The following is a 26,250-nucleotide window of genomic DNA, read 5'->3' as shown; positions in this document are numbered from 1 at the left end:
GGATCTTCCCGGACCAGGGCACGAACCCGCGTCCCCTGCATCGGCAGGTGGACTCTCAACCACTGTGCCCCCAGGGAAGCCCCAGAGCTCAAATATTTCTTGATGAAACCTTTAAAAAGTTCTTCTCTCCCATTAATTGTTCTAAGAAGTTATACCCTTTAGGTACAGAATCATACGTAGCAATGGCAGAGAGGAGGACAAGAACCCCAGGTACAAAAGCCCAAGAGTGCTCATGATCAGATTCCAGGCAAGCAGCAAGCTGGACGCTGCAAGCTGGCACAATAAGTCAAATGTAGAAGTTATGCGTCCCAGTACTAGAGAGGCTTAGAGAACACGCTGAGCACAAGGGGCGGATTGGTTTATCTTTAGACAACACATGCCAGGGTTGGGTTGGGAAAAGTGCATGTGCTGAGCGTGTCTTGAGAGCTTCTGAGCTGTGCAGAACCTTCCTACAGATAATTAAATTGCTCAATATCATGTTGTATTTGCTATGTTTTTGCATGTTTAAAGTGCAGGGGCCTAGACCCTACAAAGGTCTGAATCTCATCCATGGATCTAACTTCTCCCGTTAGGTGAAAGCAGCCCTCTGGGCTTTGCAAGGTGGTACTTCTGTGGTCATTGCCAATGGGACCCACCCGAAGGTGTCTGGGCATGTCATCACAGACATTGTGGAGGGAAAGAAAGTTGGCACCTTCTTTTCCGAAGTAAAGCCTGCAGGTAAGTAGTTCTTCATAGAGTCCCATGGTCTCTGGATGATTGCTAGTAACTCCATGGCCTAGATGGGGCTAAAGACTGAGCTCTCCCTCTGGGAGGAGAGCTTACAAAATTCATGTGCTAACATTATGAAATATGGTATAGTTTCGAACACTGCTTGCAAAATTGGATTCTACTTTGGTTTTGTAAAACTTATCTAACCTGCCTAACTAGGCCTCCTGTTCTCACTAAAATCACTAAGTGAAAGAGTGTAAGCATCCATTTTCTCAGGAAACATTTGCTAGGCCCATGCTGGATGCCAGATACTAATGAACACTGGAGATGCAAAGATGCATAAGAAATAGTATGGGCTCTCTCAGGTGTTCCCAAAGATAGCACTGCCATATAATCTGCATTCAGAAATGCAAACACATTAGAAAATGGAAGCCAAAGTGGAATTGAGAAGAACTCTAGAAGACATAAATCATATTGTCTGCCCCAAAAATGCAGACAGGTTCTTGTGTTTCTGCCTGAGTTAATCTGGTATGCTCTTCTGCCAGTTTATTGGTCAGAGTGATCTCTGGATGTGAAAAAAGCACGCCAAGACCCTGAGCGTGTGCTGTGTGCCTGCAAGGAGCCCGTGCACATCTGGGATAGTGAGGGGGCAGTGAGCTGACCGTGAGCTGATGTTTGCAAATGTTCTTGCAGGCCCTACCGTGGAGCAGCAGGGAGAAATGGCTCGATCAGGAGGAAGGATGTTGGCCACTTTGGAACCTGAGCAGGTAATAACCCTAGCTGATAGTTTTGTTAGTTTTCAGAGTGAGTCATAACTGTGAGGTTTAGTGCACAGTCAAGCCTGCTGTTTCCCCCTTTATTCCTCGAGTCCTGTAGAGTTAGATCTGAGTTACAACTCTGATTCAGATTTGTTCTGCCTTTTTTCTTTTTCTAAATTTCATTTTCCCTTCTGTCTTTTATAGGCTTGAAGCCTAAGGTAGCTTTGCATCACTATGATGTTTTGATCAAAAGTATCATGAAAATCATGAGACCAGAGAGGCTCCCAAATCCTGCCACATAGTGGGCAGGGAAATGTAGGAAAGTAACTTTTCCCACCTCATCCAAATCACCAAGATTACCTAGAAGATGGAAGTTCAGAGCCTGCTCCATGTCATAGCCCTGCCCTGTCCACAGTGACTCAGTCAGTTGAAGTAGCAGACACGATGAAGTGTGAGAAGGTCGGGTGGAAGCAGGCTGCTGGCTTCCCAAGGGTTGCGGTGTTAGGGCTGGATTTGAAAGTGATGTATATACGTTTCTTCTGGGGAGTACTTTGGCCTGAGAAGGGAGAAGAAAATTTAAAATAACTACAAGTAGGAAAAGGAAAGCCCAGGAGAACCCTAGCTTCTCTCTCTATTAAATCAATTCTTTTACTCCTTTAGTAATCACTACTCTGATTTGCCATGTTTCCTTATCTAGGTGGGTAAGGATTGGGGTCTCCTCCAGCATCCAGGACTGGGTTTTTCCCCTTTGACTGAATTCATTTAATAAATAATTGTCGAAAAAGAAGAACTAGATGCAAAAACTTACCTGGGAAATCAGCTTTACAGCTGGTGCTATTAAATAGGTGAGATGTGTATGTCATGCTGATTCAAAGTGCTGGCGCCTGTCTCATGGACAAACTGAATAATTCATCATACCCTCTCCCCCACCACAAGGCTGTGGTTTGCTAATCATCATGATCAAGAGTGGTAAAAGAGGAAGAAAAGTGAGAAGAAATGGGGAGGTTAGTAGTGAGAGAGGAAGGAAAAATGAGGGGAGCAGTGGTGGGAAACGAATGAGTGAAGTAAGGAGGTTTCAGTCGTTGATGATTGGGATTTAGGAGCAAGGCCGGGCACACTCAGAAGAGTAGGTTTAAAAGTGTGGTGTGCGTTTTTTATGGGGTAACATGTTTGCTTATTTGTTTTAATGTTTTACCTTTTTTCCTAGAGAGCAGAGATTATCCATCATCTGGCTGATCTGTTGACGGACCAGCGAGATGAGATCCTGTTAGCCAACAAAAAAGACTTGGAGGAGGCAGAAGGTAAAGACCAGGCAACTTAGTTATAGAGAGATTTATTAGGGGTTTTATTCTTTGTTTTACTAATAATTCTTATATCATAGTCTGCCTAAAGTCAAGATGGTCATGGAAGAAATTACATACTGTGTACGTCATTTTTATTGAGGGTTGGTGGCTGGTATTCATTGGGAGTTTTCAAAGTACACGTACTACCTCCACCCCTTTTCTCAGATATTCCATATAACACCTACCCACCCCCCACCCACTGAGGGGCTTTTTCCTTCCATTCCCCACAGTCACAAGCCATGACTACTGTGGCAATTTCAAGACAAAAAAGAAAAAGATTGAGGACCTCACTATTTTAGACATTAAGCTAATAGCAGCTAACATTTACTGAGGCCTTTCTGTGTTTCTGGGCATTATGCTAAGGGATTAACAGGCAGGATCTGATTTTCTCTTCAGAACATGGTACCTATAAGGTACCTACTATTTATTATCCCTGTTTTACAGAGGAGAAAACTAAAGCGGAGAGATGTTGTTACATGCCTAAAACCATACAGCCAGTAGCAGATCTGGGAACGAAACCCAGATGGACAGTGCATATAAAATAGTTGTGGAAATAATTTGTGCAACCTGTGTTGAAAGATAGCTTATCTCCTAGTTCCTTAACCAGTATGTAGTCTGCCATCCAGAAATGCCCTTGAGGTGCTAATGGTAGCATAAGTGAGACGGCTGAACTCTCATTGAAGACAGCTAAATACATGGAGTCAGGGAGGCCCTCATCTTTCTCTCCTTTTCTTAATTCTCTGTCTTTTTCACCCTAAAATAATGGGGGTTGATTTTACGGGGTTTTAAATTTCCTTTTCTTGTGAATAAATGTGCCTCAAGTTGAACATCCAAATTAGTGGTGTTCCCTTTAAAGAAACCTTGCAGGGCTCATCAACATTATTTTCATTCCTTAAAACATTTTTGAGCCATTACTTTGGAACTTGCTTTAGACTTTACATCTGGTCTTTTGAATTTTTGCAGTATTGGAAAGCCATAAAAAATTTAAATAAATGGAAGAAGTCTTTATTACTATTATTGACATCTTATCCAATTCTTTAAGTTAAAAGAATTAAGACCCACAGGGGTTAAAGCTGCTGCTCAAGGTCACACACCTAGTTGTTGGTAGAACTCTGACTTCTGATCCCAGTTATCTCTCTCTGGAAATCCGCAAGGACACACATGGCTTAAGAACAAAGTCTCAGGTATACACAAGCATGGTAATCACCTTTGAGTCCGTGAGCCCATTTCAGGAAATTTATCCCTAAGAAAAGATTGCAAGAGGAAAAAAATAGCTCTGTATATAAAGTTTCTTAGAGCAGGATTATTTATACCGTTGAAAACTGGAAACAACCTGAGTGTCTGATAACATAGGTACAGTCATGTACATTGAACTGTATCAACTCAATGGAATATTTAGTAGTAATTAAAATAATTTTGGCAACATGGAAAATGTACGTGCATTGAGGTGAAAAACTAGAGTATAATATTTAATATGCACTACAATTAAAACGATTTTTAGCACATGGGGAGAAGTGAAGAAAATTAATTAAATTGATGTAATTGGTTGATAAAACTATAGTTTCATTTTTTTTCTTAATATAAGGTTGGCTCCTCCCTGCCAAAGTAGAAGTCTTTTTATAATTTTGTCTTGGTGGTTGTGACTATAAAAAAGAAGGGGAAATTTTTCATAATATCATTCAACATTAACCATAGTAATGATTTATGATACGTGATTCCAAATGGTTTTCCTGAGTATGTGTGTGTTTGTGTGTGTGGAGAGAGAGATGATCACACTGTGCATGCTTTTATATGAAAATTTAAAGAAAATTCTGTATATGAACTTACCATAATTCTATTTAAGTTTTTATTTCAAAAGAAAACATCTTTATTACTTCTGCTTATAAAAATAATTCACTCATTATAAAAAATTTAAATAACGCAGAAAGATAGGCAGAGATCGTCACTGTTCTTGATGCTTTCCAACATCTCTCTGCACATGTATATGCAATGTGTGATAACTAGGGTGATGTCATACATGCTGTTTTATAGTTTGCCTTTTTCACAAACTACATCCTGGACAGCTTTCCATATCAATAAATATAAACATTTATTTATAGTAACTGCATTGTACCCCATTGGCTGAATCTATAGGTAGAATCCAGTTTCCCACTATAATAAAAATGCTGTGATAAGTATCCTCACTACATGCAGGTTTGCTGATACAAATGACAAATTTCTGGAACCGAAATTGCTGACAGCAAGGGTGTGGGTGTGTCCACACCTTTACATGATGATGTATACTGCCCAACTGCCCCTCCCAGAAAAGCTGTGTAAATGATATGTCCTTGTCTCCCTGAGACCCCCTGAGTTCCATGTCTGTTCCTAACACAGTGCCATGTGTTCAGTAAAACAGCCATAGCCCTCCCAGGTCTACTGCTTCACATGTGCTCTTCACACCTCTTCAGGGAGACTCGCAGCCCCTCTGCTGAAACGTTTGAGCCTTTCCACGTCTAAATTGAACAGCCTGGCTATCGGTCTGCGGCAGATCGCAGCCTCCTCACAGGACAGCGTGGGGCGGGTTTTGCGCCGGACCCGAATTGCCAAAGACTTGGAGCTCGAACAAGTGACTGTCCCAATTGGAGTTCTACTGGTCATCTTTGAATCTCGCCCTGACTGTCTACCCCAGGTATGTGACTAATGCCTGCCATTAGGGTAGGGAATTGGAGGAAGAGCTTCTTTTCAGGACGCAGATAAATCTCCCAAAGATATCTTTCTTTTCTTTCCTTTCCTCCCTCCCTCCCTCCCTCCCTTCCTTCCTTCCTTCCTTCCCCCAGAGGTAATTTTTGAGACTTTATTCTCAGGTTGCGCTTAAGGCAATTTATGTTTTTGATTTTTCTGGTAATTCTAAAAAAGGTAATTCATATGTCCATTTTACAGTTGAAGAAACTGAAGCTTATAGAAGTTAATTTTCCTGTGACATTTGTAAGGATGGAGCTGGGCCTCCAGCCCAGATGAATCTCCCATGCCATGACACGGGAGTACATTTTCAAAAAACTTAGGACTTCCCTGGTGGTCCAGTGGTTAAGACTCTGTGCTTCCACTGCGGAGTGTGCGGGTTCAGTCCCTGGTCAGGGAACTAAGATCCCACATGCCATGCAGTGCGGCCAAAAACAAAAACTTAGCTCACTGGAGCACTTTGTTCCCTGACCACAGAGTCCCTGCTAACCTACTGCAGGCTCATTCACCTAGTAGCTGGTTGTGCCCATGTGAAAAAGACCCATTTATTATCAGTGTCGCAGATGGCTTCCTGTAGGTACATCTCTTAGGAAGAAGAACTTTCAGTAGTTAATGGAAACTAGCGTGTGACCCCCTTTAAGAAATCTGACAAATCACAGGCTAATTGAGGCAAAACCATGTGGCAGAGGTTTTGCCAAGTGGCCACGCTCTGAAGTATAAGGTGGTATTAGAGGGTGGTCTTGCTCATTGCCCTAAATTCTCGCCCAGAAATCTGGAACCACTTCCCCACTGGACTGTCCAGTAGGATGATACCAGCCTTTTCTTTGCACTAGCCCCAAAGTCTCACAGAGAGATTCTATTTAAAAACAAACAAAAGGGACTTCCCTGGTGACGCAGTGGTTAAGAATCCGCCTGCCAATGCAGGGGACATGGGTTGAATCCCTGGTCTGGGAAGATCCCACATGCCGCAGAGCAAGTAAGCCCGTGCGCCACAACTACTGAGCCTGCGCTCTAGAGCCCGCAAGCCACAACTACTGAGCCTGCGTGCCACAACTACTGAGCCCGCATGCCACAACTACTGAGCCCGCGTGCCACAACTACTGAAGCCCACGTGCCTAGAGCTCAGGCTCCGCAACAAGAGAAGCCACTGCAATGAGAAACCTGCACACCGCATGAAGAGTAGCCCCCGCTCGCTGCAGCTAGAGAAAGCCAGCGGGCAGCAACGAAGACCCAGCACAGCCAAAAATAAATAAATAAATAAATTTATTTTTAAAAAATAATTCTAAAAATAAATAAATAAATAAGAACCAGTACCTTTTTACGCTAGGGCATAGGTGACCATGGGAGTCCCATATGCTCTGTGGAGGCTATTCCCTGACATGACCTAAAACCAGCTGGTCCACCAAGGGACTCTCATACCATTGGGGTCTGTCCTCAGCCCCTTTCTGGCTGTATATCTGTCTCACAGAGAACCCCCAGAGATAACTGCAGAACTCCCATCAGCTGGTAGAAGTGGGTCCTAAGTCTCTCTGTTCATTAAGGCCGTGTTCATTAAGTTTTCTCTGCTACCTTTTATCCATACTAGCGAATACTTCATGAGGGAAAGGTTTCCTCTTCAGCCAGTTACAGCTGAGGTTCCTCACATGGCATCACAGAATCCATGAATCCTAAAAGTTATATGTAGAATGCTGTGTGTTTGTGCATTTATCTGGGAAAAGTTTACATAATTTTTGTAAGGGGTTCATGAGCAGCAAAAACAAAAAGGGGTTAAGAACCATTAATGTGGAGATTTACGTGTTCAAGCAAGTTTTTTTAAGTTTCTTTTGATACATTACAAAAACGGGAAGATTTTCATTCATCCTGAGAGCATTCAGGAAGTTCAGCTTCAGGCCTTGGATGGTCAGGTGAGTGTCATTAGCTCTTGGCTCTAAGAGGGTAACCAACCCCACTCCTGGATGGCCTGCTTCTTCCTCCCAGCAGTCTCTGCCGCAGCTGTCCAGGGGCTGGCGGCTCTAGTCCTCTCCAGGGTCTCAGCACCAGCCATTAGAGCTCTCGGAACAGTGACAGGGCCAGGGTACGATGTGGCCAGAGGTGCCGCCCAGCCTGCGTCAGGTGGAACAACACCTGAGTCAAGAGGCCGCTGAGCACCTGTCCTCCACCGTGGCCAGAGAGGGGAGTGCTCATGTGACGCTGGGCACTTAACTCAGGTTACAGCGTAATGGTGTTAAGGAAGCTGTACAGTAGAGTTCCTACGATCCGGGCCATTGGCTCTGGAGTCAAGGCCCCCAGCTCTGCCGCTTATAAGCTGTGTGACCTTGGGGAGTCACCAACTTCTCTGTGCTTCAGTGTCCTTATGTGTAAAGCAGAGGATAAAACAGGTACTTAATTCACTGGAATGTTGTGAAGATGAAACATGGTAGGCCTTACAAAGTGATTAACAGTGGTTGGCACAGGAAATGTGCCCAGCGAGCACTAATGTTACCCTTACTTTTACTGCTTTTTCCCTTTGGTTCATTGCTCTCCTCTTTGATCTGCAGGTGGCAGCCTTGGCTATCGCAAGTGGTAATGGCTTGTTACTCAAAGGAGGGAAGGAGGCCTCACACAGCAACCGGATTCTTCACCTCCTGACCCAGGAGGCCCTCTCAATCCATGGAATCAAGGAGGCCGTACAGCTGGTAGGTCCCTGGGAATGAGCCAGGTCAGGCCCAGAGGGCCAGGTCAGGTCTTTGGGTGTTTGAAGCAAAGCTTAGGCCACATAAGGCCAAGCCAGTGCAGACAGGTTTGATTGGAGGAGCAGCAGGTCCAGTGTGCCGGTGACATTAGACAATGGCAGGGCTGCCTTGACCCAGAAGGGTCTTGAGTGGCTCAGCTGTCTCATACAGCTGTGTCCTGGTACCGCTGATTTACAAGAATGCCTGTTAGCCCTTCATTCTTAAGGTCACAGGCAGCAGGAATACCAGACCCAGACTATGAGTGAGGCCTGGGTTCTGCTCACTGGTGGTGATTTAGGCCAAGTCAGACAGATACATTTTATGAAGGTTTGTCGGAAACCGTCATGCAGCTTGTAAGTATGAGGTCATGCTGTTAACACTATTATTATTATGGTCATTATTTGAACCATTGTGTCACTCTCCTCAACCGTCCAGTGGAGGTTTTGAAGTACTAGATAGTTTTATTGAGTACCTACTGTGGGCAAGGCACTTTCATTCCATTATCTCATTTAATCCTCACAACAACCTTGTGAGAAAAATTATTAGGTCCATTTTATAGATGGAAGAAAAATAGGCTCATTGGTAAAATAACTTAGCCAGAATCACCCAGAATTTAGATTTGGACCTAGGTTGACTCCAGATCCTTCTCTTTTTCCCTTGAGGCCCACTCACTCCAACATTCCAGGATTCCGTTGGCTGCTAGGAGGGTGTCTACAAACCTGCCTCGTTACATGCTCCCTGACAAGAAGCTGGGTTATTCTTAAAGCAACATAGTGGGTAGAAAGAGCACAGGCTGTAGGGGCTCCAATCCCAGCTGCTCCATACCCTAGTTTAATTCGACAGATTTCCTCCTCTCCTCCTTCTTATTGATGTATAACATACATAAAGTACCCTAATCACACGTGAACAGCTCTGTAATTGTGTCCGCTTATATACACGCATATAACCACCCCCTGCATCAAGATACAGACTATTTCCAGTACCCCGAAGTCTCCCTTGTGCCCTTCTCCATCAGTAGGCCCTACCCCACCACCAGGAAACCACTCTTTACTTTCTTCACATTCAATTTCTTTTGCCTATTCTTGAATTTCATATAAGTGAAATAATACAAAATGCACTCTTTTTTCTGTATTTCTTTTGTTCAGGTATTTCTTTCTCATGTCCATGAGATTCATTCTCATTGTTGCATCTAGCAGTACTTTTCTGTTTTTATTGCTGTGTAGTATTCCATTTATATGCACGTACTGCAGCTTATCCTTTCTTCTGTCGATGAACATTTGGGTTGTTTCTGGTTTGGTGCAATGCAGATTAAAGTTGCCATGAACCTTCTTGTACATGTGTGTATATTTGTACTTCTCTTGTGAGTAACATGTCCATATGGGGGAAAATTAAAAATCAAGAGGAAGGAAAAAATGTCCATAATCTCAGAGTTCTAACACAAGCACTTTAGTCACTCCAGCCAGCATCCCAGGGTAGAGGTTGTCAGCAGGAGTCGTGGAGAACCGTGACTCCCTAGCAAGACCAACATGTCATTAGGCTGTGATTAGAGAGCCAACGGAGCAACCACTTCCTTTTGTGATCTTCATAGCCTGGCATACTCTGTACCTCCTCGACCTTCCAGAGATAGCACGTTGTACCTCTTCTAGCATCTTAAAAGTGTCTGTCCTGTGTTATGGCTAGTCATAGGGTAGTCCTGTCTTCCCTATCAGACTCTGAGTTCTTTGAGGGCAGGGACCCTGTCTTGCATGTTTTGTAATGCAGAGCACAGGACCTAATGTGTAGAGTTTGATAAGCATTTGCTGGACAACTTTCAATTCCCATGATCAGGAACTTAATCTTGTTTTTGTTTTTAATATTTATTTATTTTCCTTTTTTTTTTTTTTGGCTGTGTCGCGTCTTAGTTGTGGCACATGGGATCTTTGTTGAGACATGCGGGATCTTTTCATTATGGCACGCGGTCTGCTCGGGTTTCTCTCTAGTTGCAGCACGCGGGCTTCTCTCTAATTGTGGCGTGCAGGTTTTCTCTCTGTAGTTGTGGCACGTGGGCTCCAGGGCACTTGAGCTCTGTAGTTTGTGGCACACGGGCTCTCTTGTTGAGGTGCGTGAGCTCAATAGTTGGGGCACACGGGCTTAGTTGCCCCGCAGCATGTGGGATCTTAGTTCCCTGACCAGGGATCGAACCCACATCCCCTGCATTGGAAGGCAGATTCTTTACCACTGGACCACCAGGGATGTTCCTTAATCTTGTTTTTGGAATAAGTTTTCAGAGCATCAGACTTAGTTCTCAGGAGATACAGACATTTATCTGTGAAAGGGATGCTGCTACTTCCATATTTTGTGTGATCAGAAGATGTCATCTTTACCTTTTATTCTCTGCCTTTTCAGGTGAATACCAGAGAAGAAGTGGAAGATCTTTGCCGCCTAGACAAAATGATAGATCTCATCATTCCACGTGGCTCCTCTCAGCTGGTCAGAAACATCCAGAAAGCTGCTAAGGGCATTCCAGTGATGGGGCACAGTGAAGGCATCTGCCACATGTACGTGGACTCAGAGGCCAGTGTCGACAAGGTCACCAGACTAGGTGAGCTCAGTGGTGTCCCGTTTCATGCGGGCAAAATACTTGTCGTGTCCTCGGTGGCTCAGGATCACGTTAATAGAAACCATTTTTTGTCCTCCTCTTTCAGTTAGAGACTCTAAATGCGAATATCCAGCCGCCTGTAATGCTTTAGAGACTCTGTTAATCCACCGAGATCTGCTGAGAACACCATTATTTGACCAGATCATTGACATGCTGAGAGTGGAACAGGTAGGACAAGTCCATCACTTCCTGTCTTCCCTCCCGAGATTTAGAAGCTGTGGGATCAGACTGGGAGCAGCTGCCATACCATTTAAGGAAGTGTGAGAAGCAATATTTTTGAGCATCTGCCATATACAAAGTTCTGTGCTGAGTACACAGTGAGTAAGACATGCCTTTGCCGCTGACAGTCTAGTGGATGGAAGAAACCCATACACAAATAGCTTCATTCCAAAGTGGTGTGTGTTCAGTGCTAAGAGGGTTCAAAGATAAAGCAGGTCACATGGCAGCCCACTGAATGGACTCTTTCCTGCCACCTCTTATTCAGGCGGCATACAGTTTATGTTTCTGAACACACATTCTTGTTTGGATTTGATTTGAAAAGATTGTGCAGAAATGTTTTCAAACCAAAGATTTATATATAGCTGCTCCTCCACAGATGTCTTCAATTACCAATATTAATGTGCTTATTAATACAGTGATATTTGGGAGAGAGCAGTTTGTATAATGTCCTCTCTGGATTATTTTCTTACCATGTCATTAAGATTATAAACCACCAGTGCCATTAAGTTTCGAGTATAAATGTATGCTCCATCCTAAATTCCTGATTGCAAGAAAGATAGATGTTCTCCAGGTGAAACTGGACAATCTTAAATTTTCTGTCGGGATGCATTTTAAGCTTCAATATCTGATGTCAGAATTATGTAAACTAGCACAGCAGTAGAGAAAGTGACTGCTGGTCTTCGTTGCTTTGACCCTGAGCATGTGTCTCTTCCCTTCCATCGTTTTGCTGAAAAGGAAGACTTCAGTCAGCTTATAAATGTGGCATGGTCCCAGTTTGGAAAATGAAAATAAATGTACCCCACAAATTATAAGGGAGTTAGATCACATGATCACTTATGTTTGGGGCCTGACCTTCCACTGGTGGCCTGTCTGAGTGCTGACGTATGCCAGGCAGCACACTGGCCTGGACTGGACAGGAGGAAAGCTCTCCTGTATCCAGGAATGAAGCCTCCAGTTCTGATTCAGACAAACCCAAAATATCCTCAGTCATCCTCAGCATTGCCTTGAAATTCCTCAAGTCAGAATGAGCCAGTATGTGTACTTCAGCACCTTGTAGTGCAGGAAGTACACCAGGGGACGACTTGCACACGGGTGGGGTTCCAGCCCCTGGGGAACATGGTTGGACCCCAGGCCTGGAAGAAGTGTGGTCCCAGATAGGAAACCATTCAAGGCCTTGGGAGCAACGAGGACATGACAAATGTGGTTTGTTGTGACTTGAGCCAAGTCAAGAGCTTGGCCCTAAAGAATCGAGGCGTGAACGCTGCCCTGGGAAGGTCTCGGAGAACAAGGCCTGAGTGGGATCACACTGTGACCGGGGTCCCCAATGACCAGCCTCAGCATCCTTAAATTCCTCCAGCCAGAAGCAGGGTTAGCCCCAGAATCTGGACCTGAGCTGAACCTGGAAATGGGGCCAGACTGACAAAGTCAGAAATGTAACGACTAACCACAGTTTGAAGTGGTTTCCAACCAAGTACTGTTTTCCTCTAAAGCACGCCTAGGACTTCTCCAGGGCAGAGGGAGTAGAGGTGTGTTTGTGGCATCTCCCCCTTTCCGTCTGAGTCCAATGCCTAAGTCACACATGCTAAGAATGGGATTTTTCTCGTCACGTGTTCGTTTTAGTAAAATGCCAGCAGTCAAGGGCTTATGTCAGTAGCCCATTAAATGCCTTGCACATTCTTCACATTCAGAGGCTTCCTGCTGAAATCCCTGCTCCAGTTTTACTGGGGGCCCATTGCTGACAGGTGGCCGTCAGCATTTCCCAAAGCAGAGCATCCTGGAGGGTGGAAGGCTGCCTCTAAAAGGAAGCAGGGACTAGTTTAGTTTCCAGGCCACAGGAGCCCTGGACTCATCATCTTCAGGCTCATCTTGCTGTTGGATCCCAGAGGGAGGAGTGTGCGCTTGCCTCTTTCTGCTGTGTTCATGTTGTTGCCCCGGACTTCCTCTGTCCCAGGTGAAGATTCACGCAGGCCCCAAGTTTGCCTCCTATCTGACCTTCAGCCCCTCCGAAGTGAAGTCCCTCCGAACTGAGTACGGGGACCTGGAACTGTGCATTGAAGTGGTGGACAGTGTGCAGGAGGCCATCGACCACATCCACAAGTATGGCAGCTCCCACACAGACGTCATCGTCACAGAGAATGGTAAGTGTGCAGGGGCTGCAGCACACGGGGTCTGCGGGGTCTGCGTTTTCTGCCTTGATCTCCAAGCTGACCCTGCTCCTCTCAGCCCCTCTTAGCCTGCAGGAGAACGTAATCTCAGTGGACTGATAACGATGCCTGGCGTGGGCGGCACTTGCTGGTTTGCTGAGTGCTTTTACGTCTGTTATCTCGCTGTGTTGTCACAGTGGCCCCGAGGGAAGAGGCAGGGAAGAGGTGATTCGCTCCACTTTATACGTGGCTCACTCTGTCTCAGAGGCGTTACCATTTAATCCATGCAGCAGTCTTTCCCGGTTGCTGGAATAAACCCATTTTACAGCTGAGGAAATCAAGGTTCAGGAGGTTAAGCGCAGAACCAACTAGTTTAGGGCAAAACCAACTCTCCACAGTCACTCATTCCCTCCACAGGTGAGCCTGGGTATCAGGCACTGGAGGCCCGATGGTAAAGGATGCCAGCATGGCCCCCTCAGGGAACTTGCAGTCAGTTTACTGGGGAATCACAGCACCACCAGTGAAAACAGTTAATACTTGAGCACTTGCCATCTGCTAGGCTCTGGGATGAGTGCTCCATGCTGTTGGTTCATTTTATCCTCTCTGCAAGCCTGGGAGCTGGGTAATACTGTCAGTCCCCATTGTACTCAGGCACAGAGAGGTTCAGAAGCCTGTCCACAGTCACCCAGCTTGTGGGTGTGGAGTTTGAGTTGAGACTTTGGCATTTGACTCAGAGCCTATAAACAGATAGTGTAGACAGGCCATTGCAGCTCTGAGGGTATGTCTGCAGGGAGATCTGGATTCCAACCCAGTCTTTCCCAGGTACCTACTCCTTCAACAACAGGACTGATGAAGCTGGTTTGCTTTCACAAGTCTGCATGTTTAATACGTGGGGAAGCACCTCAGGGGCCTGGGCCCTGCCCCAGTCAGGCCCTGTTGAGTGGCTGGAAGCAGGGATGTTCTCCCTGGGCCATCCTAACTCAATTTCTTCCCTTTATGCTGCAGAGAAGACAGCAGAGTTCTTCCTCCAGCACGTGGATAGTGCCTGTGTGTTCTGGAACGCCAGCACTCGCTTCTCTGATGGCTACCGCTTCGGACTGGGTAAGAAAGAGTCTGGTCGGGGAGAAAGGAGTCCCTTGTGAATCACCGTGTGGCCCCAGGGAGCATGGTGAGGGTGGAGGAGACACCTGGCCTTTACAGTCACGTGCATGAGCAAGATGATGCAGACATACCGAGGGAAGGTTGGTTTATGAGAGAGAATGATAACAGCTACCATGAACTGGTAGAAGTCCTGTGTTCTAGGCATTTTACATGCTAAGAAGGTAGGTACTTGTATTTCCTTTTTCATAGATGAGGATACTGAGATTCAAAGAAATGAAGTAACTTGCCCAAAGTCATGCAGCTGGTGTTCAGACCCAGACTTCCGTGAGTCCAGAGCCTGGACTCTGCCACGTACAGCAGACCACAGTGTGTCTGCATGCATGGATTATGACAGGTGTGCATGCCAAGGTCCCGTGAGAGCACTGCCGCTGCAGACTTACTCCTTCAGAGGGACACAGCCAGGTTGCCTCAGAGCTAGGAATCCACCCTGAGGACAGGACAAAAGAAGGTGTTAGTACCTATGCTGGGCTGAAGTATGAGCATCAGAAACAAACAGGTAAGTCCAGAGGTGCAAGGTTGACTTCTAATGCAGACTTTGAAATAAAAAGCTTCACAAAGGCACCCTCCCCACTTCCATCATTAGTAATAAATTCTCCATCCCCCAGTAGTATAAGGAGTTCTCAGACAGTCGCTGGTTTTCAGGGGTACCATTTTACAAAGCTCCAATAAGGCATTTGTGGCACATCTGAGAATTATTTCAACGACTTAAAACATTTTAATCCCTCTGAACGTTTGAATAGAGAACTGCCTAGAGAAATAATTCTCACTGAATTGTTAAAGGTTATTAAAGGGAATTTTGCTGTTATTCTTAGTCATTGGACTCTTTATTTTTAGTTCCCTGTTTCTGTTGTGTTGGGGTTTAATTATCACATCACTTGCACTGATCTTTGTATTCCATGTTCTTGAAGAAGAAACAGCACACTTGTAAGGGCTGAGGTGCCCAGCTTTCAAGTGAAAGTCCAAGATGGGGGAGGAGCAAAGACCACTCCATTGTCTTTCCATCAGCCGCTCAGAGCAAAAGCTCAGACTCTGGTTGGGTTAAGTTCCTGTGAAATGCATGAATAACAGTAACAGATAATATTTATTGAGCATTTACTGTATTTCCGGCACCGTGCTAAGTGCATCACATGCATTATCTCACGTAGTTCTACATAATGGATTCTATTATTTTCTTCCTTTTCCAAAAGAAAAACCTGAAGCAAGAGATGGTTAGGTAACCTGCCCAAAGTCATGTGATCTCTACGCTATTAACCCAGAATTTGAAGCCAGTGGTCACCATCTCCTTGCCGACCACTGCCCCAGGCACCTCGCTTGCTCCTCTCTGCCTGCAGCGGCTCTCCACTGCTGTCCCCTGGCCGGCTCCTTCTCATTCAGGTTTCAGCCAAAGGCACCTGCTCGGGGAGGCTCCCACTGACCACCCTATCCAGGGTGCTGCCGCCCTGCCACACAGTCTCCATCCCAGCACCCTTCGCTGCACCCCATCACCACATGGAATTATTTGTTGAACTGTTCTTTGGCTGCCTTGCCCACAAGAATACAAGCTCCATGAATTACATCAGTTGTTCACCACTTCATCCTCAGGTCCCAGCCCAGTGCCTGCTCAGTGAAGTTGTGATGAGCAAAGGAGCCCTGCCTCAACTGCACACGGTGCAGAACACCAAGCCAGACCTGGGAAGAGCCCCGGTGCCCCACGTCTGAGGCTGGAGCAGGAGGGAGGAAAATGAAAAGCTCTCTTTGGTGTAGTCAGCAGCCATTTCATGAGCACCTGGGAGCTAGGCGTTCTAGGGAATACCTAGAACATGTCCCTTACCATCTAGGGTTTAAAGGATACTCGGGGAGATGAAACCTCTATACACTGTCGTACACCAGAAACAATACCCAAATGTCAGATGATGGTACGCAATCCAGACACAAGAGAGATATCGGAGACAGCACTTGTAGTATTGTCAAAATGGATTGGGGATAAAATACAAAAGAGAGGCCCACGGTCAGGCCTCTTCTTCTTTTCTTAAAGAAGGGGCCTGACCGTGACTCACAGCAACCAGAGAACATGTTTATGGGGACAGTGGAAGTCAGGCTAGCCCAGGGAGGATGGGTCAGGAGAGGGCAGAGAGAGGGGGCCAAGTGAGGAGAAGGAAGAGACGCAGGCCTGGCGGGTGGTCAGGAAGCAGAGGCTGGGAAAGCCACACCCTCATCCGTGCTTTTCCACAGGAGCTGAAGTGGGGATCAGTACATCTCGAATCCACGCCCGGGGACCAGTGGGACTGGAGGGACTGCTTACTACCAAGTGGCTGCTGCGAGGCCAGGACCACGTGGTCTCGGACTTCTCAGAGCATGGAAGTTTAAAGTACCTTCACGAGAACCTCCCTGTTCCTCAGAGAAGCACCAACTGAAAGCATTCAGAGGAGAGCCGGGCATGTTCCGAGCGGTCTTCACAGTTAAACTCACCTTAAGCCTCTCGGGGTGAACCAGGTCTTTTCTCCCACCTCCTGGAAGGGCCTGCCTGTTGGAAAGTGCCCCTCAGCATTTACTGGGCCGTGTGGCAACATCAGCCTGGACTAAGGACTCTCATTCCCGCTCACCCTTTTCTTTCTTTTTAAGGTAGAAAATAATTGCTCTGGATAGGGATTTTGCTTAATTGCTAGAGGGGGACTTTGCTTCACATAGTACAGTTCCCTTCAGTGGTAGAAACAGAAAGGTGCGGTTTCCCCACATAAAAGGCAATGGAAAAATCATGGTCGCTTTTTACCTTTTATCACCTCAATGAGGTAGAGTCTCCCTTGGTATGTGGTTGTTATAAGAGCCAGTCGTACCTGATAAGTCTCCACATTTCCTTTCTTTCACTCTCTTAGTCGTCTTCAAAAAGGAAAGATTTGGAATTTAGAGAGAGGCAGCCCTTTTTAGCATTCTCATTAGAAACAATCACAAAAATAGACTGAATCATCTGCACTAGGAAGATTGACCTTTTATATTTATTTGTGGAGTAAATATAAACAAGCATTCAAGATGCTGTAAGCCTCTGAATCCAGGAGCTTGGCACTACCTGTGACATGGTTAGAACCTGGAGCTGCAGACAGGAGGCACAAGTTTCAGGATGAAGGACCTACAGCCATTGTGCTTGAAATTTTTATATGAATTATTTTGTCATCCTATCCTCTCCCTCCAAAACAAAAATTAGAGGATTATTTTAATACTTTGGATTCTTGCCTCCTTTTTGAGAAATAAAGTTCTTATGAGAAGCCTGTGTGCATGATTTAAGCTTTCTCCGTCACTTGTTGTTACCCTCTTCCTCTTCCCTCCCTTGTGGCCCTCACACCCCACTGTTACACAGTCTCTTCTCTGGAAGTTGGTTGGGGACAGAGGCCATCTGCCTCAGCAGTGTCAGTGGAAGCAGCACAGGCAGATCCCCAGGGGAGGAACTCAGGCTGAGAGAGAGGAAAGGAAAACATGATATGAAGCCCCAGGAGCTTAGGGTCTAAAAACACGGTGATGGTCTGAAGTTCATGGGTGTGACTGACGTGAGCGTGCTGTCCTTGTGCCGTGTCCACACGGCATCCACGTGGATTGTTCTGCCCGTCGCGTTGCCTCAGGATCGCCTGCTTCAGTGACAGCCCTAAGCCCTCCCTGCCTCCCTCCATCCTGTTCTTCAGGTCCTTGGTGCCTGACAGTCTGCAGTTGAAAGATTTCTTGTCTCGTGGGGGCCCTCCCTGAGAAATAAGTACTGACTTACATGTTTCTTTTTATCCTCTGAGGAGGTTTTATGAGCACAAGAATTACGGTGTCGTGTGGGGAACATGTTCCCGGCTGGCTCCAGGCTGCACCTCTCTTCCAGACCCTTACATGGCCGGCCACGTTACCCTGTCCGCCCCGCCCTGTGAGTGGGGAGTTCTGGCATAGCTTGCCTGAAAAGGCAATAAACAAAGTCCTGCCTGAAACTCTATGGCAAATACCACAATCAGCTCCCAACCACACAACAAACGCCCCTGGAATCGAAAATAGAAAGTGACCCAAGAAGGCCAAACCCTTGGGGAAGACTCCACTGAGGAGGCAGACCTGGAGCTGGGCCCTGAGAAAGACAAGTTGTAGGGTAAGGAGAGGCGAGAGCATTCAGGCAGGGGACTGGGGAAGCAAAAGCCAGAGGTGGGGATGAAAAGCAGGTCTGGGGAGCAATGAATATACCAGCTTGGGGCTGAAGTTCATGTGGGTAAACAGGAAGGTAGTACATCCAAGACAGCGGGGAGACAACCTCTGCCTGAGCCACCCTTCTTAGGGCGTGGGGTGGGGTGAGTTTAGTGCAGAAAATGCAGCTAAAGCTCTGCATCCAACAAGTCCATTCTCCCTTGTGCAGGCACCTCAGTCCTTAGTCCATTTCTGCAGAGAGTGTGGGCCATCAGTCTCCGTTTTTCCACCAAAAGCAGAGAGATTCCCAAAAGAAGGCCAGGAGGCAGCCGTAGCTTCACAGGGACCCCCACCCAGGCCGTCTTCCAGTATGTGGCTTGTCCTAACTATAGGAAGCTGGCTTTTTATTCTGAAATCCCTTCTGTGGTCCTGCCCTGCTACTTCCCTTTCTTGGCCACCAACTCCTGGCAGCACCGGGTGTGAACCAACCAATCCTGAAACTCCCACCTCCCCACCGAAGGGGAAAAAAAGCCCTCAACAAATGTTTTTATTCATCAAGCCAAGTTTACTTGGGTTTAGATTTTCTGTTACTTAGAAATAAAGATGGTAATAATTATAAAGGTAAATATAATAGTGATAAAATTAATGTCTGAATGATTCAGTATATTCATATATTATGGGGACATTTACAGAATTATTCATATGGGAGGAAAATTGGGCAGCCAAGGACTGGATTATAGTAGGTGTTATTTGTCTGCTCTATATCCTTTATTTTATGAAACCATTTCTTCCCATTTTGCAGTAACCCAGCTCAGTCTCTGTGACTTGCGGTGGGGGGGTGTTCATCTCCCTCTGATGAGCCACCTAGTAAGCCTGTCTTTGGATTCCCCACTGTCTAGCGAGGAGCAGTGCACACAGGTGCTCACCGACCACCTGGTGACATGGACTACCTGGGCAGAGTTATGGAGGCGGAAGTGGGACTTCTCTGAGATCCGTGGACCATTCGGGACACTGGTGGGAGGGTGGCAGCCTGAAATGGTCATATGTCTTTGCTGACCCCAACTCATTTCCTAGTAACTGAGCAGCGTCATCATTCTCGCCTAGCCGTGCTCGAAACATGCCTTGGAGTCTGTTGGAGTGGAAGGTGGGTTAATGTTACAGTGTTTTTTCTGCTGGTGCTTCTGGCAAAGATCAGTGAAGACCTTTAAACCATTCTTTTGGCAGCACTCCCCCTCCCCCTTTAGTGAGGATGAGTTGTAAAACTTCATTCAGTATTCAGTCAGCACCTATTATGTGCCATGTGCTGGGAATAAGAGACATTATCCCCCCCCCCCCGCCCCCGCCAATGGTTCAAAGCTTAATCTGAGCATTACTGCTCTATCCCCAGATAATTATTCTTCTTAACTCCCAGTCTCTACCACCTATTTTACCCCTATTCCTAGGAGAAACCCTTTGGCCAATAAGAAGACACCAGACTAGACAGATCTCCAGACAGGAGGGGACGCAGGTTCACTACCACCTCAGAAAAAAAACAACTCGCTGTGGATTCCACCTGGCCCTAAGATTCTTCTAACACTAGAGGGCAGTCAGGCCCCACAGACCTAAGGAGGTCGGTCCAGGTCTGAATGAGCTCCATGTGCCAGCATCCTCAGACTGTCCACCTGGAGATGAAGTGCTGGCGCAGTAAAATAACTTCCAGAGATCCATTTACTTAGAAGGTAAGAACATAGGCTTTTTTTGGATAAGAGGCAGATGAGAGTTTGGATCTTGATTCCACCACCTGCTAGCTGTCTGAGCTGGGGAAAGTGTCTTAACATCTCAGAACTTTGATAAATTTATCCATAAGTGGGTTTTGTGAAATTATATATAAGACACTCAGCACAATATCCAGCTTATGGTAAATCTTCAATAACTGTTAGCTGCACTGTTTATTTTGTTCTGAAGAATAGCTTTCACTTAGTTCTGTACATTGCTATTTTATTTAAAGTCCAAACATCTCTTCCTAGGAAATGAGGTGGGGACACTCTTAGGAGATAATCTACTATGTACCAGGCACTATAGCAAGAGCCTTACAGATGATGCCACAGCAATCTGAATGAATTATCTCTATTTTATAGGCACAGAAACCAAGGATCAGAGAGGTTGAATAAATTCCCAGGTCACCCGGTTACAAAGTGGCAGAACCTAGACTAGAAACAGATAACTAGACTTCAAAGCTCTTAACCACCACAGCAGGCTGTAGCAGTAGTGTTTTCCCAGAAGTTCCTGCATCTTAGCCCAAGGCAAGTTGTAAGGCAGAAGAAGGAGGTTGCCATAGCTACTAACTAGACCCCTTTTCAAGTAATCAGATCCCAGGTCTGCTCCAGTTTTGCAAGAGGAGATGCTTGTCTGGAAACTCTCCTCAACACCTGCCCCTGGAGGGAGCCGACTGCACCTGAATTATTTACAGAGTCCCTAGACATTTGATATAATGAGCAGGTGTGGATGCTTCTCCGAGTTTCCCCCAAACATGCCTTTACTGACCCCCTTCCCCTCCCCCTAGTTGCCTATGAGGAAAAAGAAGCATCAGCCTTCCCACGTTGTATGTGTGTCTACCTCCTTCATTCTCCATTCCAAAAATTATCTGTAAGAAGTGAACCATTTTCCTTGCAAATCTCAAAATAATGTTGGTTTGAGTTGAAATTGATGGTGTAAATAGGACCCTAGCTAGTAAATGGATAAATTTTTCTACTGACACACAGTTCCTTTTCCTCTATCCTAAGGTTATACAAGTCAAACCTAAAGACTGAGTTTGTCAAAAATATTCATTCTATGGATTTCAGTTACATAAAGGAAAAAAAAAGCTATGCTTAGAAAAAAGACTAGAAGGAAATATGAATGTAAAGGTGGCACTTGGCCTATAGTTTTTATACCACAGTAGCATATGGAGTAACAAAATGGCACTTATTAATAAATTCAGTGATGAGCGTCATGAGTTTTCTAGGGTCTGTTCCCCACCCACATCCTCATGTGAGTGCTCACATGCACCCCTTGCCTGGACAATCCATCTGTCGCTTCCCTTCTCTCCCTTCCTATTCATAGGCCAGTAGTGGGGTAACTGTGCAGCCTGAAATTGTCCTGGTAAAGAATTGCTTCCAGGTCTGTTCCTCATCCTCTCTATCTAGTCTGTGAGTCTGTGTTGTTTCAGCATCTTTTGTAGTACCCCAATTAGATTTTCTTGTGAAATCAAACTGAATCCATTGAATCTTAATAGTATTTTAGGTATATATCTCTTTACAGTGAACTATTTGAAAACAATTAGCCATTAAAAACCTTGTTTGTAAAGAATATTGATTGAATGGAGAAGAGGCTCACTACAAAATGTTGAAGAAAAAACTTGGCTTTACCTCTATCCATGGTTTCTCCATATCCGCAGATTAAACCAGCCATGGACTGTGTAGTACTGTAGTATTTACTGTTGAAAAACATCTGTGTATAAGTAGACCTGCACAGTTCAAATCTGCATTGTTCAGAGGTCAACTGTAGTTATTCTGGGTCCAGGACAGTAGGACTTCAGCCATATCTGTAACATTTTATCTTCCTTGAAAAAATATTTGAAGCACATATGGCAAAATTTTAAGATTTGGTCTTGATGATGGGGGCAGTGATGTCTGTTATATTACTTTCTCTGTTTGAATTCTTTCATAATTAGAAAACAACAGTGAAAAGATATTTATTGTTCATATTGACATCTTAACCAAGTTATTTTTGATCGAATTTTCTTGTATCCCTATTATAATGCCTGGAATAATGTAGGTAAATAATAAGTATTTTCTTTTTGAAAAGAAAAAGAAAATAAGAAAAAACTTGGCTTTAAAGAGGTTAGTTAAAATTTCCCAATTATAATATATATATATTTGGTTAGGAAGAAGACTGGAAGAAAATGTATCAAAATATTATGAGTGATTCTTTTTATATTTTTATTGAAATATAGTTGATTTAGAATGTTATATTAGTTACAGGTATACAGCAAAGTGATTCAGTTATATATATATATGTGTGTGTGTGTGTATACACATATATATATACACACATACGTACACACACATATATATATTCTTTTTTAGATTATTTTCCATTATAGTTTATTAAAAGATATTGAGTATATAGTTCCCTGTGCCATACAGTAGGTCCTTGTTGGTTATCTATTTTATGTATAGTAGTGTGTATATTTTAATCCCAAACTCCTAATTTATCCCTCCTGCATCTTTTCTCCTTTGGTAACCGTAAGTCTGTGTTCTATTTCTGTGAGTCTATTTCTGCTTTGTAAATAAGTTCATTTGTGTCAGATTTTAGATTCCACATATAAGCAATATCATATGATATTTGTCTTTCTCTATCTGACTTACTTCACTTAGTATGATAATCTCCAGGTCCATCCATGTTGCTGCAAATAGCATTATTTCATTCTTTTTTATGGATGAGTAATATTCCACTGTGTATATATACACCATATCTTCTTTATCCATTCATCTGTTGATGGACATTTAAGTTGCTTCCATATCTTGGCTATTGTAAACAGTGCTGCTATGAACATTGTTGGGGGGTGGGTGCATGGATCTTTTCAAATTAGAGTTTTCTCTGGATATATGCCCAGGAATGGGATTGCTGGATCATATGGTAACTTTATTTTTAGTTTTTTAAGGAACCTCCATACTGTTCTCCATAGTGACTGTACCGATTTACATCCCCACCAGCAGTGTAGGAGGGTTCCTTTTCTCCACACCCTCTATTGTGAGCAATTCTTACTGAGTAGTGGGATTAATAGTGAGTTTTACTCATCATTATACTTTTCTGTTTTCCAAAGTTTCTTTTTTAGTACTTGAAATATTTTTTGAATATTTTTCTTGTTTTCATAGCTACTAATATTTATTCCTGAGGGAAATTAGTGGTATGATGGTGAAAATAAAATTTGTGATAACAATCTTTTAAATCTAGAGAGGCTTATTTTTCCATTTCATCCCCCTTTGCAGTCTGTCTCGCAGAGAAGAAATCAAGGCTCAGGGGGCTAAGTCCTGGAACCGGGCCTCTGCCCTGTAGGGGGATTGTGGCCTCAGGGGAGACACTGGACTAGTCAGCTCTAGGGCGCCTCCAACCCGTGGCTCCCAGTGCATCTGCGCTGTGTTGCTGCTCGGGTTTCACCCCCGTGCTTACAGCCCTCCCAAAGCCAGGGAACGTCAGAAAGCCATAAAGGGTTTCTGCTCCAGGTCCTTCACTGAACTCGAGTTTTCCTTCTCTAACGCACAAATAAGGCTACATCTCTGACTCTGCGTTGCCAGATTCTGTTTCAATGCATACAATTAGATGGTAAATAATTCAAGAGAACGGAAACTGGCAAAGCGGTGTGTGATGTCCAAATAGCTATCTTGTTTACTCTCTGGTGTAAACTTCAGGCTCATCAGCGAGTCGGAGCCCCAGGAGTAGGTAAAACGTGCAAACACAGGAATCCACCTCTTTCCATTCCCTCCCATCTTTGAATATTGTTGAGGATAAGAATGCAGTTTCCCAGTTTGATTGAAGTAAAACAGCATGGCTTTGGCAGACAGATTTGGCTGACTTCTTAGGTAAGTCTGAAGTTCCTCCCATGGTGAGTTGGGTGTCCAGAATCCAAAAGCATCCTCTTCTCCTTGTAGTGAGGATTCGTGATCCAAAGCTGAGGTCTCAGCAATATTATCATGCATCCTCCCTCTCTTCCTTCTGTGCAGTGAGGGAGATAACTTTTCACCAGGCCCTTCTGAACCTGCCTGTCATTAAAGAAGCAGTCTTAGTTAAGATTCTTTGAGTTACAAGTAACATAAACCACCTCCACCTTGCCTAAGAAGAAAAGGCTAATGTGTTATATGGACACAGGGTGCCTCATAAAGCCCGAGGGCAAAAATATTAGATCTGGCCCACCTTTCAAGAGACTGAAACTAGCTCAGGCAAAAAAGAGAAATTTGTGCCTCAGGTTAGCAAACCACAGCAAGAGCGAGTGACTGGAATCAGGGATCCCAACATCCCCTCAGCGCTCCTATGCCTCTCCTTTCTGCATGAGGGCTTCATTTCCTCCTGCTGGAAACTGGCTTCTTTCATGAGCATGGGACATAGCCAGTGGAAGCTTCCAGACTTATTCTCACAGCTTTGTTTCACCCACCCCACCCCCCGCCCCCGACCAACCACAAAAATAAAAAGGCTCTCGGCTCCCAGTTCCAGTGCAGAAGGACTCTAGTTGGTCTACTTGGGCCACCTGTCCCCGCTGTAGTGAAGATGTAGAGGAGGGGCCATGTCATGGTCTGGGTTGATTCAGCCATATATACCTGTATAACCGTGCCATGGTTAAATCTTGCGATAATTTCATAGGACTTCCTCTTCTGGTAGGATGTAGTATGTAGCAATAATCCAGTGTTCCTGTTGGAACTAGAAAAAACCGGATAAATTAAAAGATCATATTTTTAAAGGCACTGGAGAGGTGTAGCAGCAACAAAGACTAATGAATTAAAATTCTGGAGAGGAAAGAGCCTTTTCTAAATGAGCTGATAATCTCTGACCATTTTCTTACCTGGGTATATTTGCCAAATCAGAGCTTGACCCGGGCATAAGGTCTTTACTGGGACAAATAGAAACTGGCAGAGCTTTTGATGATCCATGTGATCTGGCATTGGAATCTAGAGGAGCTCTAAACACATGGCCAGTTTTCCCCATGCAACATTTGCTGAATTCTGGGATGCAGCAGGAGAGGCTGAGCTAGAAGTGTCTTATAGCAGAGGGAAATTTCCCACAGACTTGCAGTAGGTAGGAAACAAAGTCCCGTTAGAGGGATGAGGACTGCATCAAACATGATGGCTCTCCCCTCAAGACATTTGCTAAATTTTGAAACTGTGTGGGGCGAGAAACCAAAGAGCCTGAGCTCCTAGGAACAGAATCGAATCTTGCACAGGCTCTCAGGGTTGAGAAGACAGAGACCCACCATACTGTCAATCAAAAGCTTGAGTGGGTTCCCTCCAAGGAACAAGATAACCCAAAGTTGGACTGGGACTAATACAACTACCATCCAGCCCCAGTGCAGCTGAATCCCTGACTAGATTGAGATGATCAGTCCCTCACCCCATCCGAGAGGGACTTCCCTGGAGGTCCAGTGGTTAAGATTCCATGCTTCCACTGCAGGGGGTGCGGAATCCATCCCTGGTCAGGGGACTAAGATCCCGCATACCGCACGGAGCAGCCAAAAAATAAAAAAAGAGAATCATCACTGGAGGAAAATATCATCTACAACCTCTATGGTTCTTTTATAATTATAATTATAAATATAAATTATAATTATAATTATATAATTATGAGACATGCAAAGAGCAGGGGAATATAACTAATAAGAGAAATAGCAGAGAATGGAAGCAGACCCACAAATGATTCTGACATTTGAGTTAGCAGACAAGGACTTTATAATAAGTATTATAAACATGAGAGAAAATATAGAAAATGAAAAGAACACAATATATGAAAAGGTAAAGAATTTCAGCAAAAGTGAAATCTATAAAAAAAGAATCAGGGCTTCCCTGGAGGTGCAGTGGTTGAGAGTCCACCTGCCGATACAGGGGATGCGGGTTCATGTCCTGGTCCGGGAAGATCCCACATGCCACGGAGTGGCTGGACCCGTGAGCCATGGCCGCTGAGCCTGCGCGCCCGGAGCCTGTGCTCCACAACGGGAGAGGCCAC

General features: G+C 44.9%; 1 protein-coding gene across 11 annotated transcripts in view; it reads left to right on the top strand.

Annotated features, from left to right (window-relative positions):
• The window catches only part of ALDH18A1 (aldehyde dehydrogenase 18 family member A1), a 71,021-nt gene that overhangs the window by 29,539 nt on the left and 15,232 nt on the right, over positions 1–26,250 (top strand). For 5 of the 11 annotated variants that reach the window (XM_033425628.2, XM_033425627.2, XM_033425626.2 and 2 more), the window contains 10 exons: positions 573–717; positions 1,402–1,475; positions 2,674–2,767; positions 5,257–5,477; positions 8,065–8,202; positions 10,624–10,819; positions 10,923–11,044; positions 13,047–13,233; positions 14,245–14,340; positions 16,612–17,640. In XM_033425628.2, the coding sequence (XP_033281519.1) occupies positions 573–717; positions 1,402–1,475; positions 2,674–2,767; positions 5,257–5,477; positions 8,065–8,202; positions 10,624–10,819; positions 10,923–11,044; positions 13,047–13,233; positions 14,245–14,340; positions 16,612–16,793 (1,455 nt within the window). In that variant the 3' untranslated portion in view covers positions 16,794–17,640. Of the gene's footprint in view, positions 1–572; positions 718–1,401; positions 1,476–2,673; positions 2,768–5,256; positions 5,478–8,064; positions 8,203–10,623; positions 10,820–10,922; positions 11,045–13,046; positions 13,234–14,244; positions 14,341–15,587; positions 17,641–26,250 lie in introns of those variants that run through there. The other 6 variants (XM_049697006.1, XM_049697005.1, XM_049697004.1 and 3 more) reach the window with 2 other exon arrangements.

The sequence above is a fragment of the Orcinus orca genome, chromosome 14, assembly GCF_937001465.1.
Source record: "Orcinus orca chromosome 14, mOrcOrc1.1, whole genome shotgun sequence".
Classification (NCBI taxonomy): Eukaryota; Metazoa; Chordata; class Mammalia; order Artiodactyla; family Delphinidae; genus Orcinus; species Orcinus orca.
This window is presented reverse-complemented; position numbering and strand designations above follow the sequence as displayed.